This window comes from Seriola aureovittata, chromosome 15 (genome assembly GCF_021018895.1).
Source record: "Seriola aureovittata isolate HTS-2021-v1 ecotype China chromosome 15, ASM2101889v1, whole genome shotgun sequence".
In the NCBI taxonomy this organism is placed as follows: Eukaryota; Metazoa; Chordata; class Actinopteri; order Carangiformes; family Carangidae; genus Seriola; species Seriola aureovittata.
In genome coordinates this window covers 5,964,653-5,978,758 of record NC_079378.1, presented here as the reverse complement: position 1 = coordinate 5,978,758, position 14,106 = coordinate 5,964,653, and the positions used below count along the sequence as shown (strand labels likewise).

General features: G+C 41.5%; 1 protein-coding gene and 1 long non-coding RNA gene across 2 annotated transcripts; one reads left to right on the top strand and one right to left on the bottom strand.

The window, feature by feature from the left end:
* Positions 1 to 608: 608 nt before the first annotated feature.
* Positions 609 to 5,546, bottom strand: LOC130182815 (uncharacterized). Its single transcript, XR_008829751.1, has 3 exons — positions 5,408 to 5,546; positions 4,151 to 4,267; positions 609 to 3,027 (listed from the first exon to the last, which is right to left on the bottom strand). It is a non-coding gene; the product is annotated as an uncharacterized LOC130182815 (long non-coding RNA).
* Positions 5,547 to 8,906: 3,360 nt separating this feature from the next.
* LOC130182848 (glucose-dependent insulinotropic receptor) lies at positions 8,907 to 11,404 on the top strand. Its single transcript, XM_056398022.1, has 2 exons — positions 8,907 to 9,572; positions 10,501 to 11,404. Exons 1-2 carry the CDS (start codon positions 9,008 to 9,010, stop codon positions 11,187 to 11,189), a joined length of 1,254 nt encoding a protein of 417 aa, XP_056253997.1. The 5' UTR covers positions 8,907 to 9,007; the 3' UTR covers positions 11,190 to 11,404.
* Positions 11,405 to 14,106: the final 2,702 nt, after the last annotated feature.

The following is a 14,106-nucleotide window of genomic DNA, read 5'->3' as shown; positions in this document are numbered from 1 at the left end:
CTTACAACCTAATAATTATAATAAAAAACTGATGACCTGAATAAGAATCACATAACTACATGTGGACATAGGACTCTGACATAAAAAGAAACATCACAAGCTTTTCCCAGAGCTTTGAGCAGCATATCATGTTCTTCATAGTGGATAAAAAATATAGAGGAACATATAAAAATGAGAAAAAGCAATTTCTGAAGAAATCCCAGTGGGATAGCTGGCTTCTGCACAAGCTGAAACTAAACTGTTGCTGGCCTGAATTTGTATGAAGGAGCAGTTGAAGTAGTATTAAGAGATGGAAGAAAAGGGATAAAGAATGCAAACTGTAGTGTAAGAGGTGAAAAAAGGTTTAAATGTGAGTCACACGGTAAGGACGGTAAGCTGCATTGCCTCATGCACAGCCTACACTGTAAATCCCAACTTGCTCACTCAATTTAAAAGTTTATTGGAAATGGCTTGCACACAACACTTTTAGTTTAGTACAGTTCAGTAACATGAAAGCTATAAAGTAACTGTATCACATGACCAAAAAAAGCTCACACATGGCTCAGACTCCACTCTCTTGTTTAAGGTAAAAAGACTTTGAATAATTACACTATAAGTCTTGCCTCAATTCAAGAGTTGCTCTCAGTTCTGGTGGATAACTGATGTTGAGGCAGTGGTTATTGCAAACATCATTACAACGGCATAACCATATAAATAATAAATAATTAAACGACAGATTTATTGTTGATTTATATTATTTATTATTGCTTTATTGGAGTGTTTACAGTATATTTATATATACAGTATACTGCCTACAGTATTTAAATCATTAAATAACTGAAAGTCTCCAGACACTGTTAAGGGACTTCAGGTTAGGTCATTAATCATATCACTTCAGTGGATAATTTTCATATCCCAGTGTTTACACTCCATTGGTCAACAGCCACTGGATTTTTTCTTAATTTCATTAATTTAAGCAAACACCTTGACAAAAAACGACTAGTTTTAACCTCCACTGTGGAGTTGTTAACACATTCACTCAGTTCATACAAAAGTGTGAAAAAGAAACGTTGTCCACCACAATGAGTACAACATCTTTTCAGGCAACACAGAATATTGTAGCCCCTTCACTTCACTCAAACATTTCCAATTTTAATTTGAATGGTTGCACTAAAACGCTTGTTATAGGTATTGCTTTAGATACTTAAAATTATACAGGAAGTTCAGATGTCATACTTTTAACTTTACTTGAATCTGCTTTTACTCATTCACTTCCCCTTTCTCAGTTTTGCAGCAAAACAAATTCAAATCGGCAGCTTTTTAACCTATCTCTCATCTGATGTGACCAAACATGTTTCCTGCACCGTTCATCTTTTTAAACATCTATGCAAAGGATTAGAGCCTGTCTTCATCAAAGCAAAACATCAGCAGTTTTTTTCAAACAGCTCGAAACAACCTATTTTTTTATGTTTTCCTGACGAGCAACGTCATTGTAGGCTCAGGCTGTCTTCTTCCAAAGAAATAGTCCCTACAAAAACTACTGTTTTCTGTGGATTATCCAGAGTATTTTGTGTATTGTGTGTTGAGTTTGGATAGACATTTTGCTGCTGGATTTTTTTAAATGTAATTTTTCATTGCTTTGAGACTTACAAACTAAATTCCATTTACCTCCATTGTATCGGCATGGAGGCACAAATCTCAGAGATATCTTGAAACCTGCATAACTAAATCCAAAACAACAGCATCAGCGTGCAACCACTGTAAGTAAGTAAGAAAATACTGGATGTAAATTGGGTCAACGAACCCTCAAAGAAGTTTTAGTTGCCTAACGTTGCACACGTTTACCTAATTTGTCATTTGCATGTGCAGCCTTGTTATACAGGAAGCTTTACAGAGAATGTCTCTAGCTAGGCAAATTCAAATTTCACCAGTACATTTACAGTGGAGGGCATTATGGCAACTTTAAATGGAAGCTGTCTTGTCTGATGCTTATGTTTCACTTACAGCTGTTCCACATATTTGCAAAGCACAAGCCATGTGTTGTAATGGAGTATCTGTATTTGTGAGTATACGCCCTCACAGGTCCTAGTATTGGAGCGAGGTCCAACTAGTATTCAGTCTAACAGGGTGTAGGTAGGGTGCTGTTGTATGGGTATGGATCTTGTGTTAATATGTCACATACCCAAGTGGATCCTTGCAGATGTGCTTTGCAGTATTTCTACTTTTTTTGACTGTGGCTCCTCCGTAATTGGTGGAGCATCTTACTGCTGCTAGAGCTCTCTCTCAATTTGGTTCTGTTCAGGTCGACCACATTTTGAATCAGATCTGATTATGACCGTCCTCGGGTCACCTTTGGATCTGGTCTCCTCTCAGATCTTTTCTTAATTAAGAGTTTTCCCAAATTTTGGACCTGTGAGGACATTTAATATGTTTAATTTTAAGCTTCACTCTGAACTGCGTACTCACACTTTGCTCCTTCACATATGACAGATTCTTTTAGCCAGTCCGGGAATTTCAACCAGTATCCTCCCAGTGACACAGATATTTCTTCAAGCTACATTCTTCAGCATGTGCAGTTAACAGCAGAGCAGCCAAGCTCCCAGTGAACCCTCAAAATGCATTTAAAAGAGGACAGTTGATGCCCTCTCCACCTCACCTGCAGCTCATGCAGCAAATATCCATAATGTTAATATTCATCAGTAGAAAAATAGACATTTTTAGACACTCTCCTCTTCCTCAGCTAAAATACAGTCAGAGAAATGCAGTAGTGAGCAGATCAGGGCAGGTGACTTCAGGTAATATTGAGTTACAGTCCAAGAGTAGAGCAACACCATCTTTCTTCCTCTGTTTCTTGTTTTTCTTTTTAATTGTCAGTGCTCTGCTGGAGGGCATACTTGACGACAGCCGCAGCAGCCAGAGCCACCGCAGCAGCGACAGGACAGGGTCAGGGTCAGGGTTAGGTTATTGGTTCAAACACAAGATCACAGAGTGGTGCGCAGCAGCCGGATGACTCGCTGGTAAAGCTGCTGGACGACTGACACCAGATTCCTAAGGGAGAGGAAAACAAGTGAGAGTAAAGGATGAAGACACAGGCGAACAGGGAGGGTGACTGAAGGGAAAGAGCAGCAGGGAGCATAATAGAGTGGATTTTTTAAGGAACACAGAATAAAGATTAAAACTAAATCAAAACCTTGTGGATAGGAAGCCCCCATAGGTTAGAGGTTAAGACACTTCCCTTGACCTGCAAGAATCCTGGTTCATGTCCGGCAGGGGACCTTGTTGCATCTCTCTCTCCCTCATCCTGACATTGCCATTCAACATTCCCAGCTCACCCTTACTGCATGTTTGGGTTTACCAGGTCTGTCCCTCACCACCTGATCCAACTCACAACCAGGTGGTGATCAGTTGACAGCTCTGCTCCTCTTGTCACCTGAGTGTCCAAGACATACAGCTGCAGATCTGATGATCTGATCACAAAACTGATCATTGATTTCAGGCCTAGGGCGTTCAGGTACAGTGGGAACTTATCAACCACCCAATGCTTAAACACAGTGTTTGTTATGGCCAGTTCATGAGGAGCACAGAAGTCCAATAACAAAGAACTACTCAGGGAAAATGGACTGCACTGCAAGCGCTTTTACAATACATCCCATATTCACCCATTCACTTATACACTCATACATACATCACACCCATACATCACACCCATACACTGATGGAGCAGCCATCTTGTATTCGTGTAGAGGTGACCTTTCCTTTTTACCAACTATATCTAGTTGCACTGAGCATCATGGGTCAAGGCCTGACCACCAGATGTTTGCCAGTGAGCTGCCCTCACAAGTCTGACTCCGGGAAGGGGCCCCGGTTTCCCTGGTTCAGATTAGGTGATAAATTTCCAAAAAAGAAAATGTCTTTCAGGTTGTATGAATAACTCTTAGTCTGGCCTCTCCCCTGGGACTAATTTGCCTTGGGAGACCCTACCATGTGTTGTTACCACCAAACCACACGGCTCCCAGGATCACCGGAACACACAAACCACATTAAGGTGACGATTCTTGGAGACAGAAAAACTGAAATCTTCCCAAAGTACAACACGATGGGTTTGTAGAACAACAGTCAATGTAACAAATACGTTTGTTCATGTATAATATGTAAACACACATACACTCACCGAGCTCCGACAGAGAAGCAGTTGTTGCGGTTCGGGTGGAGGCAGAAGAGCGAGGCCACACAGTAAACACAGCACAACAACATGGACAGCAGCCGCCTCTTTAAAGACATCTTCAGTCTGATAGGGACACAAATGCAAACAGGCTCACTGCTATCACTTTCACATACGACAGATAAGACATGACAGGGAAATGTACTGTATATTGGTCCAAACACTAAAAAAAAACCACTGTTGTTGATTTGTGCACAGACACAAAGCAGAGAAAAATGACATTTTCTTGAAATGTTATTTTTCAGGTCTGGCCTTCTACCAAAGAATTCAAAGTGTCTGAAGTATCAATACATCCAGAATGCACTTATTATGAAACCTTTCTTCTTTACAGACTACGAGTCTGACTCCATTTGTTCACTCAGTTGCCTAAGTTAAAAAAAACAGCAACAAAATGCTCAAGTCTGCAGTTTTGTCCAGAAGTCTATTGACAACAATAGCAAAAGGTTGATGTGTTGTTTTTAGCTGGCTATAGGAAGCCATATTATATGTATTTTAATTACCATTTAATTAACCAGGAAGTCTCTTGACTTTCATTAACCTGTCTACAAAAGAGACCTGGTCAGAATAGCAGCACAGTTAGAACATAAATAATAATTAACAGCTTTCACACAATAGTACTGAGAGATGGAAAAGTGAAAACTTGACTAGTTAAAACTGTTAAGACATTTTTAATGAGGCGTTTGAGTGCTTGGTATTACAGCACTGTTTCCAAGTTAAATTTGTCTAACGTGTATAAAAATGTAGTTTTGCCAAGTTCAGAACAAACTTTGGGGGACACTGAAGTTTAACCAGCTCGATGATCTGATCTCTAAAACCACCTGAAATGCTGTTACTGAGGTTTACATTCCCAACTTATGTTAAAATAGGTTGTAAAAACATTATCTTACAGTCTTACACTATGATCATTTAAGTTACCCATCACAGGCCGTCCTCTGTGTGACCAGAACAGAATTGAAGCAGCAGGGTTAAAGAAAGAAACAAGTAAGTAACAAGTAAACACAGGGGACATTAAATTTGTGATTCTGGTCTTGAGACAACCTCAAGACCTCTGACACAACTCAAACTCTGCTGCAGGCCACACTGATGTGGAACAACAACAGGAACTGGCAGCTGAACCCTGCTCCTGTTGAACCCCCGCTCATCATCATCATCATCATCACCCCGACAGCATCACTCACATAACATCATCATCATCATCATCATCACCTTAACAATCCTGCACGAAGAACGTTTTCCTTCCAAAACTGGAGAACTCCTCACTTTGTTCCTTCAAACCAGATCCCAGGCTGAGGTGGAGTTACGAGTATCCGTCACAGCGGGTGGAGGATGGCGTTGGCAGAGGTGTAAACAGGATCCCGGCTCCCTGGGTGCTGCTGGGCACTGGGCACAATTACTGCTGACCCACACTTTGTTTTGAAAGGTCCTGAAAGGTCTAGCAGGGGTGAATAACATTCCTACATTGTGTGTCTGTTAGAGCTATTTTGGTTTGTCGGTAGGGAGGAGGGGGCGATTAGAGGGGTAATAAAAAGAGGATCTTTCCTCTCAGGTTGCTGTGGACTCACATTGAACCCGGTGAAACTGTGCTCTGCTGCTCTGGGCTGGCTGGGACTGCAGTGTTGAAGTTGGAGGATGTGTTTGTGTGACTGACTGAGAAGGTGTGAAAACACTTAACAGTCAGACTGACATAACACATTCAAATTTTCTACCAAAGTCCAGTTAACTATCCGCACATTTTTCACAAGACTCCACAGTAAGCAATGCTATAAGCTAAATGCTAACATCCGTCACACTGATGATGTTAGCATGCTGATTTTTAGCAAGTAATGTTGATTCACCATAATTATTGTGTTAGAATGCTAACATTTGCTAATTAGCACTCATCAAAAAGTACGCGTGAAGCTGATGGGAATGTTGTTAGTTTGATGATGGTGCTAGATTTAAAGTCAGAGGATCAACAAAACAAATCAACAAATCATAGACCTTTTTTTACAGCAGACATTTTGACATGTGACATGTCGCACGCATGCACAATATGAGGACCCTGCGACCACGTCACTGTCACGACCCCCCCCCCCCCTCCCGTGTTGTGCTCTGATTACAGCAGTGGGATAGGGTGTGCAGGTGTCAGGCTGCAAAGTGCAAATCATCTCCAATCACCTCTGCTGTAAATACCGAGCTCCAACTCCACCACTGCCGGACTGTCGACTCAGCTAAACACTTAGTCATGGTCCAGCTTTTTGAATCTCGTTGCTTGTTGTTCTCCTCAACCTTCTCTGCCTCGACATAAAACCCTGATTTGCTGGTTTGGAGTAAAGAGACACATCCTTTTCTCTTGGTAGTCACATGTGTTTGATCCTAATTCAGGCCTATATTACGTGCAGCATGTGAACCATACCTGGACTAATACTTTAAATTGTCTTATTATGTTATTGAGTAATTGGCAGACAAATGTAATGAACACAATTTACAATATTTAGCAAAAAAATCATAAGCAATTCTCTGAAGAGACTCTGCTGACACTTATATATAAGTGAAATGAAAAAAATACCACTTAATGAGCAAATGTCAGAAAAATATTGATTTGCAAACTTCCATTATTTTCACAGTTCCCTTCATTATAGAATACCTGCAATTGAATAAACCTGTAAGTGGTGGGTGTGCATTTTAGGGGAAAATGTGTTTCCTTTTCTTAAAATATGAGTCATTTTCAGTTGAATTTTTACTTTCTGAAATTCTTATCAATGACGAGTCCATCCTTGAGTGTGTGGCCGCCTCCGACATCCTGTTTTAGCCTGAAATATTTTGACTTATGTAACCAAAAGTGAAATACTATTTCCTTGAGACAAAGCTAAAAGGTCAATGCTATACTCACAAGCATGACTAATCACTGACCACTTTAAAGTCTTTAGGGAAGTCTCAAATCACTCTGTTTTGTGTTTTTCCTTTGATACTTTCTCTCATATCATACTGTAGCTGCTGCTCACCAGTTTGAGAAGCTGATGTGATGCCACATGTTTTGAGTCTTTGCAGTGAGAGAGAGAGACAGAGAGAGACAGAGAGAGAGAGAGAGAGAGAGAGAGAGAGAGAGAGAGAGAGAGAGCGAGCATCATTAGCCAGATCTATTTGTGTGTGAATCCTGGTGGAAAATGGTCCCATCATGCCAGATGTCTCCCCTGGGGCCTGAATGGGACGGCAGCCAAGCAGGGTTAGAGTTTAACTAAGCCCATTCAGCTTTATATGGCACACAAACACGGCTGTAGCTGTGTGTGTTTTATAACACTGAATGAATTTTAGTAAACCTGAAGCTGCACGCGCAAATATCGTGGAGCTCCCGGGCGGTTTTTTTCTTTTACACCGCGCTCAGCGAAAAGTCAGAACCTCCACTGTTACTGTTTATCACTGCACCACTGTAGGACACTCATCTACATTACAGCTGCAACCTGCAGAGTGCTCAGCTTGCTGCAGTGCACAGGGTGGTGCACAGTTTTTCTTTATTACACTCAGTCTAAAGATACTGTGTTTCACTGCCTTGTATGAAAGACCAGAACTGACTGATTTTTAAAAGTTTTTAAAAATCAAAGGAATCAATTAAATGCATCCTGAAAAAGTTGTTTTATGCACATTTTTAATTTGCAGATACAAATTTTGAATAGAAACCAGAATTTTAAAAAAAAAGTTTTTTTTTTACCTTTGGCAGAGGTGGAAATGTTTGAACATCAACTTGATGGTCGGTGAGAAACACAGTTGTAGCAGGTGTTCTTTCCTCCAAGGGGCAACAATAAGCACATTACACATATGGAAACAAACTTTGCCAAACAACACAAATTAGATTTTTTTTTCAGTTTTCAATGAGTGACAGTCCCAAATGGAGCGAGCAATATACACGAGTTATCAAACTAAAAGCCTCTCCAAATAACTCTGAACCAGCCCAGTTCATTCATTCATTCATTCATTTATCAATTCCCAAATTAAGTAAGAATGGGTTCTCTGTATAACATTTACTGTGATCAAGCCTTAGTTTAAAAAATCTTCTGGATTAAAAAGTAAATAAAAGTGAGTTGATTATTAAAAATAGAGATCTTCTTGCCTGGGAGGGATCAGGCAGGCGGCTGGGACAAGGGTCAATCTCAGTCCCAGTGACGCAGCAACAGCAACGGATAAGCAGTGGAAGGTACTTACGTATGTGTTTATGGAGTTGTGTGTGTGTGTGTGGGTCTATAGGCTGTGTGTGTGTGTGTGTGTGTGTGTGTGTGTGTGAGGGGAGGGGAGGGGACAAATGAGACCTGCTGATAATACTGTGAGTGCTTCTCTCCTACTGCATTTGGGATGGAGATTTAAAGGACGGTGATGAGACTGGTGAGATCGACTGGATGTTTCAGGAACAAGTTTCTAGGACTTTGACATCAGTCAGTGAGGAACCGTCACAAGACACTGGAATAACAGGAGGAGTTTGGCCAAGAAGATTCTTCAACAAAACAGTTTGACGATTGAAATCTTTTCCATTTAAGTGCAGTCACATGTTAAGCTACTGGAGCAAGTAATTTTATATGATATTTGATAGTTCAGTATAAGTCTTTCACAACATTATTTACAGTCAGTTTTTCTCAAAGTTTTAACCTAGTTTGTTTTTGAACGTCTGTGCAAATCTTTTCTGTTTGTAATTTACTGCAAGAGCCACATTATGTATTATGATGGTCAACGACTGTAACGGATAAAACTGACTCTGATTAAAACAGTGTCAGCGCGTCTCAACTGCACTTTGTGAATTTCACCTTATTAAAGTCTGTTGGTTTTTTTGACGTCAACATGTTATATTCGACTGGACAAGCAGGCACTGAGCCCACCGTCAACATGACCTCTGACTGCATAGACTCCAACCAGTCCACAAACCAAAGCGAAGTGAGGCCTCGCATGATGGGCGTGATCCTGAGCATCGCCGCCTGCCTCATCATCTCCACCAACCTGGTGGTGGCGCTCGCTCTACTAAAGCTGCTCCTTAAGAAGAGCAGCCAGAGCTGGTGCTTTGTCCTCAACTTGGCTCTAGCCGACGCCCTGGTGGGTGTGGCCATCACTGGCCTGGCCACAGAAGACTTCAACAGCAACAACAACATTATCCCTCAGAACCAGGTCACTGCTGGTCTTCCCACAAACGCCACGCCTCCTGCTCAGGGGAAGAACCGGTGTCTGATGCGGATGGCCTTTGTGACCTCGCCCTGCACGGCATCCATCATGTCCATGTTCCTGATCTCGCTGGACCGCTACGCGGCCATCAAGATGCCCTTGCGATACTCTCTCCTGTCTGGGAAGGGGACGGCAGTCGGGTCCTTGCTGGCTCTGTGGATCAGCGCCATCACTGTGGGATTCCTGCCAGGTGAGAAACTGATGTTGCCTTGCACTGTTGCAAAAGTTAAAACTACTTCAGCTTGAGGGGTCTTGTTGAGATGAATGAAGAGCCTGTATTTTGTGATACAGTACATCTGTCCTAGCAAATGGTCATCCACCAGAGACCAAGTTAAGTAGTTCCAGATGTACCAATGATGTTGAAGATGTGGAGGTTACTGCTGTTTCTATAAAATATACCATTTATCTATTATACTAACAGTAGCTGACTGTCAGTGACTGGGCACTTGTCATCTCTCGTCTGGTTATCAGGCTGCCAACACGCAGCTGGCCACCAACAATGTGACATCGGGTGACCAAACTTCGATATCTGACCTTGATAGTTTATTTGGGTTTAAGTTGTTGTTAAGTAAATCCAATGTCTTCCAAACGTCTCATGCCAACTCCATCTTTACATCCGACATTGTAGTGGTCGGCAAAACCCAACATCTGCTAAACGTCACAATGTCAATTAGCCAATATTGAGTTTTGACATCAACCTGAATTTAAAGTCTGTCCGACCTTAGAGTCGTTAGGGTCTAACTTCCTTATGTTACATTGATGTCCAGTATCTGTTGGGTTACATCCCTCTGCTTTTGAGCAACTCTAGCTTCAGTTATAACAGAGAGTTGAGTTGAATGAAATTAATGATCTAGAAAGGATGTAATGTAGTATGACCTTAGGTATGCATCTAAGGGTGAAACCACCTTGGTCTGATTTGAAATAAGAGATAATCTCCAACAGGGTTTCCCATTCCCCTCAATACAGTCATGGTTTTTTCGGAGCCAGTATCCAGTGGCCTCCTGAATGACTGCTGCTGGGGGACTTCTCCTGAATGTTAAGTTGTATTTTTGTGTGAAGACTGTTCTCTTGATAACCCGTGTGTACGTAGCCGTTAACCCATGTCCTCTGCTACTTAGTCATGGTGCGGCAGCTGCAGGCGGAGGGTTACAGTGGCTTTTGCGCCTTCTTCTCCGTCATTCATGAAGTGGGCATCATCGTCCTGTTCAGCTTGTGCTTCTTCCCCGTGCTCTCGGTGTTTGTCTACATCTACCTGGACATCCTGAAGATCGCCTGCAGCCACCAGAAGCAGATCTGTCAAGTCAGGCAAGCAGGCTCCAGGACGGCTGACCACCACGGCCATCAGCATTATCAACATCACCACCAGCACCAGCAGCTGAGAAGTGGTTACTGGAGTCACGTCAAGGCCCTGAGGATGGTGGCGGTGCTCGTGGGCTGCTTCTTGGTGCTCTGGTGTCCCTTCTTTGTGGTGTGCATAGTCCACGTTCTGTGTAAAACCTGTGAACTCGCTGGCGTGCTGGAGAATTATCTGTGGCTGTTGGGACTGTCAAACTCACTGATCAACCCCCTGGTGTATGCCTTTTGGCAAAAGGAGGTGCGGCTGCAGTTAGCAGCCATGTTTTCCTGCTTTACGGGCAGGTTGTTGGCTGCTGGATCACAAGGTACCACAGACAGATACGGCCATCAGCAACCTGTGCAGCCTCAAGCCTGTGTTTCTGGTCTAGATGCCGTTAACCCCGCACTGTTGCCAATTACCTGCAACAATGAGGCTCAGACTGCGGCACCGTCTGCCACAAGTGACTTATGAAAGAGGTTAACAAAACAGAGGTATTTAAGCCAAAATTAATACATATTACTATTAAGTATTATTTCAAATTTGTGTTTAAATTTGTAAATATTAAATTTGAAATGGAACACTGTTCATAATTCATACAAACGATTTTAGTCCTCCTACTGGGCCTCAGCCCGATTCAACCCAGTCCCTTCAGGCCTGAGACCAAACCACTAATAAAGTTTTTAAACTCAAAACTTTTGCTCCCAATTCCTTTACTGTGGTTTTTGATCCATCCATCATCATGTGTTCAGTACTAATGTATCTGTAAAATATGTTGACAGTGAACAAATGATAAATATCATGTGGCATTCAAGGAAATCCAGTTTTTTTGCAGCTTATTTTTTAGCCATGCTTGTGCAGTGTGCTAGCTTTGTGTTGGTCTGCTGGTTGGTCCACCTCTTTGGTCTAGACTGAAATATCTCAACAACTATTTGATAGATTTTATTTTAGTTACAATTATATTGTACACACCAAAGTATTTTATGAAATTTGAGACAAATAAGTCAGACTGGGCAAAAAACATGAGCTGTCTATTAATTAAAATGGTTTTATGTAAACCCACAGGGAAGCCAAACCTATTTGCAGGAGAAAATGAAGGAGCTCTAACAAAAGCAGAGCCCCGAGTCAGCTTACCTGCTAAGTGATAAGAACACAGACGATCTGTGGCAAGGTGACAGGGGGCAGGAGACTCATTAATGTGACATCAGTGTAGTAAAATGTACAGATAGTTCCCTGTGGGACTAAAGGGGTCAGAGGACAGTGGCAGCAGGAGGCAGGAAGTTCAACAATCCAGTTTCACAGGCTTCAGCATGCGCCACTGAGATGTCCATGAGGGTTTAGTCATGTCCCAGTGAGTGTACGAGGGGCTTTCACTGACTTTATGCTCACTCACTGCAAGTCTGATCTTCCACAGAGATGTACTGAGGATTCTGCCTGTTTGCAGCCCAGGGAAAACCCCCACAAAGAGAGGGCTGTAATGTTGAAAATGAAGGAGAAAGTAAAGTCAAACCTAAACTGAAATTAATTTTTCCACAAGTCCAGTTGCCTTGGTTTCGCTCTCTCATGACCTTGATGACTGGAACTCAGAATACACTTCCTTGGTGTTTTTGACCTGTGTACTTGTTGGTAAAAATTGTAATTACCAATTATTTATTTTTCTGCAGTAACAGAGAGTGAATTTTGGTTCTGACTGACACTGTCGTGACTGGTGACTTGATATACTCCATAAAATGAGCCCTTGACTCTGTATGTTATGTATGTCAACCCTGACAGCATCTGGTGTCACACAGCGCTGCCACATGTCCTGTAAATACTTTACCGTTCAGAGTCACACATGTCAACAGCCACGTGTCACATTTTTCTGACTTTCTATATCTGATTTGTCGCTAAATAGTATTGCCTTTAAGGCATGAGCAGGTTCTAGGCTCTGATTGTACTTGGCTTGACTTAATAAAAGAAAACCATCAAACACATAGAACAAGCATCTCAACATAATACAACATTCAACATGCACTGAGAGCAACCAGTAATAACAACAGACAAAGCTGAAGTTAAAAAGTAAAGTTATACATTCACTGAGCAGCTCAGCTAAAGTTCTGCGTCCTGTTTAAAGTGTGAAGAATTAGCTGAAAGCTTCTGCAGCTCTTCTCCAAATACCACAATCTACAGAGGCTTTACTAATGCATCATTTTGACCATCATCTAAAAAACCAAATCCAACGCTACGTTCATGAACTCTCGGTTTACCACCACAAAATAAGAAGCTCAGTCTTATCCTCCAGAATTTACATCCCAAACAAATCACAGTTTTTTGGCTTCAGATTTGTGTTGTCTCTTCTGTGCCAAGAAAACTGGAGCAGGACAGACCACAAACAACACACAGCAAAGGTCATGAGACAGACTGGAACCCACAACATTATACACAAATTATGGGCCTCGGCCGTTTTATGCTGCTTTATTACATCCATGTGATTTAGTAGCTTTAAGCTGATGTCTCCCAGATAGCAGACGAGCCCGCTGTTTATCTGCTTGCACATGTAATTTCTTATAGCTGGATAACTATTCAGTCATGGAAACTTCCTCGGCTGCTTGAATCTTGATAAATATCGCCCACTTTACGTGTCAGCAGTCTGAATCAACAAAGCAGTTAAATCAGTTGATGTCAGGGATTTCCAGGTTAGATGGCCAACATTTACTTCCGCATGACAGACTGTGGTGTCGACATAAAGTCTAATCAGCTGGGTGGAAATGGAGCTAATTTACCTTTGGATGTCATTCTGTTAAAAAGGTTCTGTGGTTTGTTGTCTTGTTGGGATAACACATTTCTTATTTGACTTTTTCTTTTTGTAGTTTTGGCCATCACTTCCTCATTACTCAGAGGAGGAAACACGAGCAGTCAGACGATCAGACAGGTTATCAGGGAAGGTTAGATGTGAAACCTCTTTTTTAGTTCTGGTATTTGTACTGAGTTGTTTTTATAATTTTCTTGATTGTATAGTTTTGATATTTTTATTAGCTCTATGAATGTTCAGTTCAGTTCAGATTATTTTTGTCCTTATTACACATAGAAATAAAACATAACAATAATGGTTTATTACACCTACCCTCTCTACAAAACGTTACATGAATATAGACAACACTCTCACTATTAGCCAATGTAAATTACGATAAGGTTAGACACTACACTATTAAAAAATACAAACTGAACAAGAAGCAAGATCAGGAGTTCTGGTGTGTTATACATATGGAGACCAAAAGGAAGAAAAATAAGAAAAAAGAAAAAATCACAGCTACATTTATGCATTGATAATTATCATATCTCAGACATGCAGGTAAACTGGCAACTCTAAATGTGAGCAGGAAACCTGTGCAGGGTGTATGTTTTATTTTGT

Coding starts and splice junctions, on each gene's coding strand:
- LOC130182848 (XM_056398022.1), top strand. CDS start 9,008: ATGTTATATTCGACTGGACAAGCAGGCACTGAGCCCACCGTCAACATG. Junction 9,573..10,500: donor CACTGTGGGATTCCTGCCAG/GTGAGAAACTGA, acceptor TCTGCTACTTAG/TCATGGTGCGGCAGCTGCAG.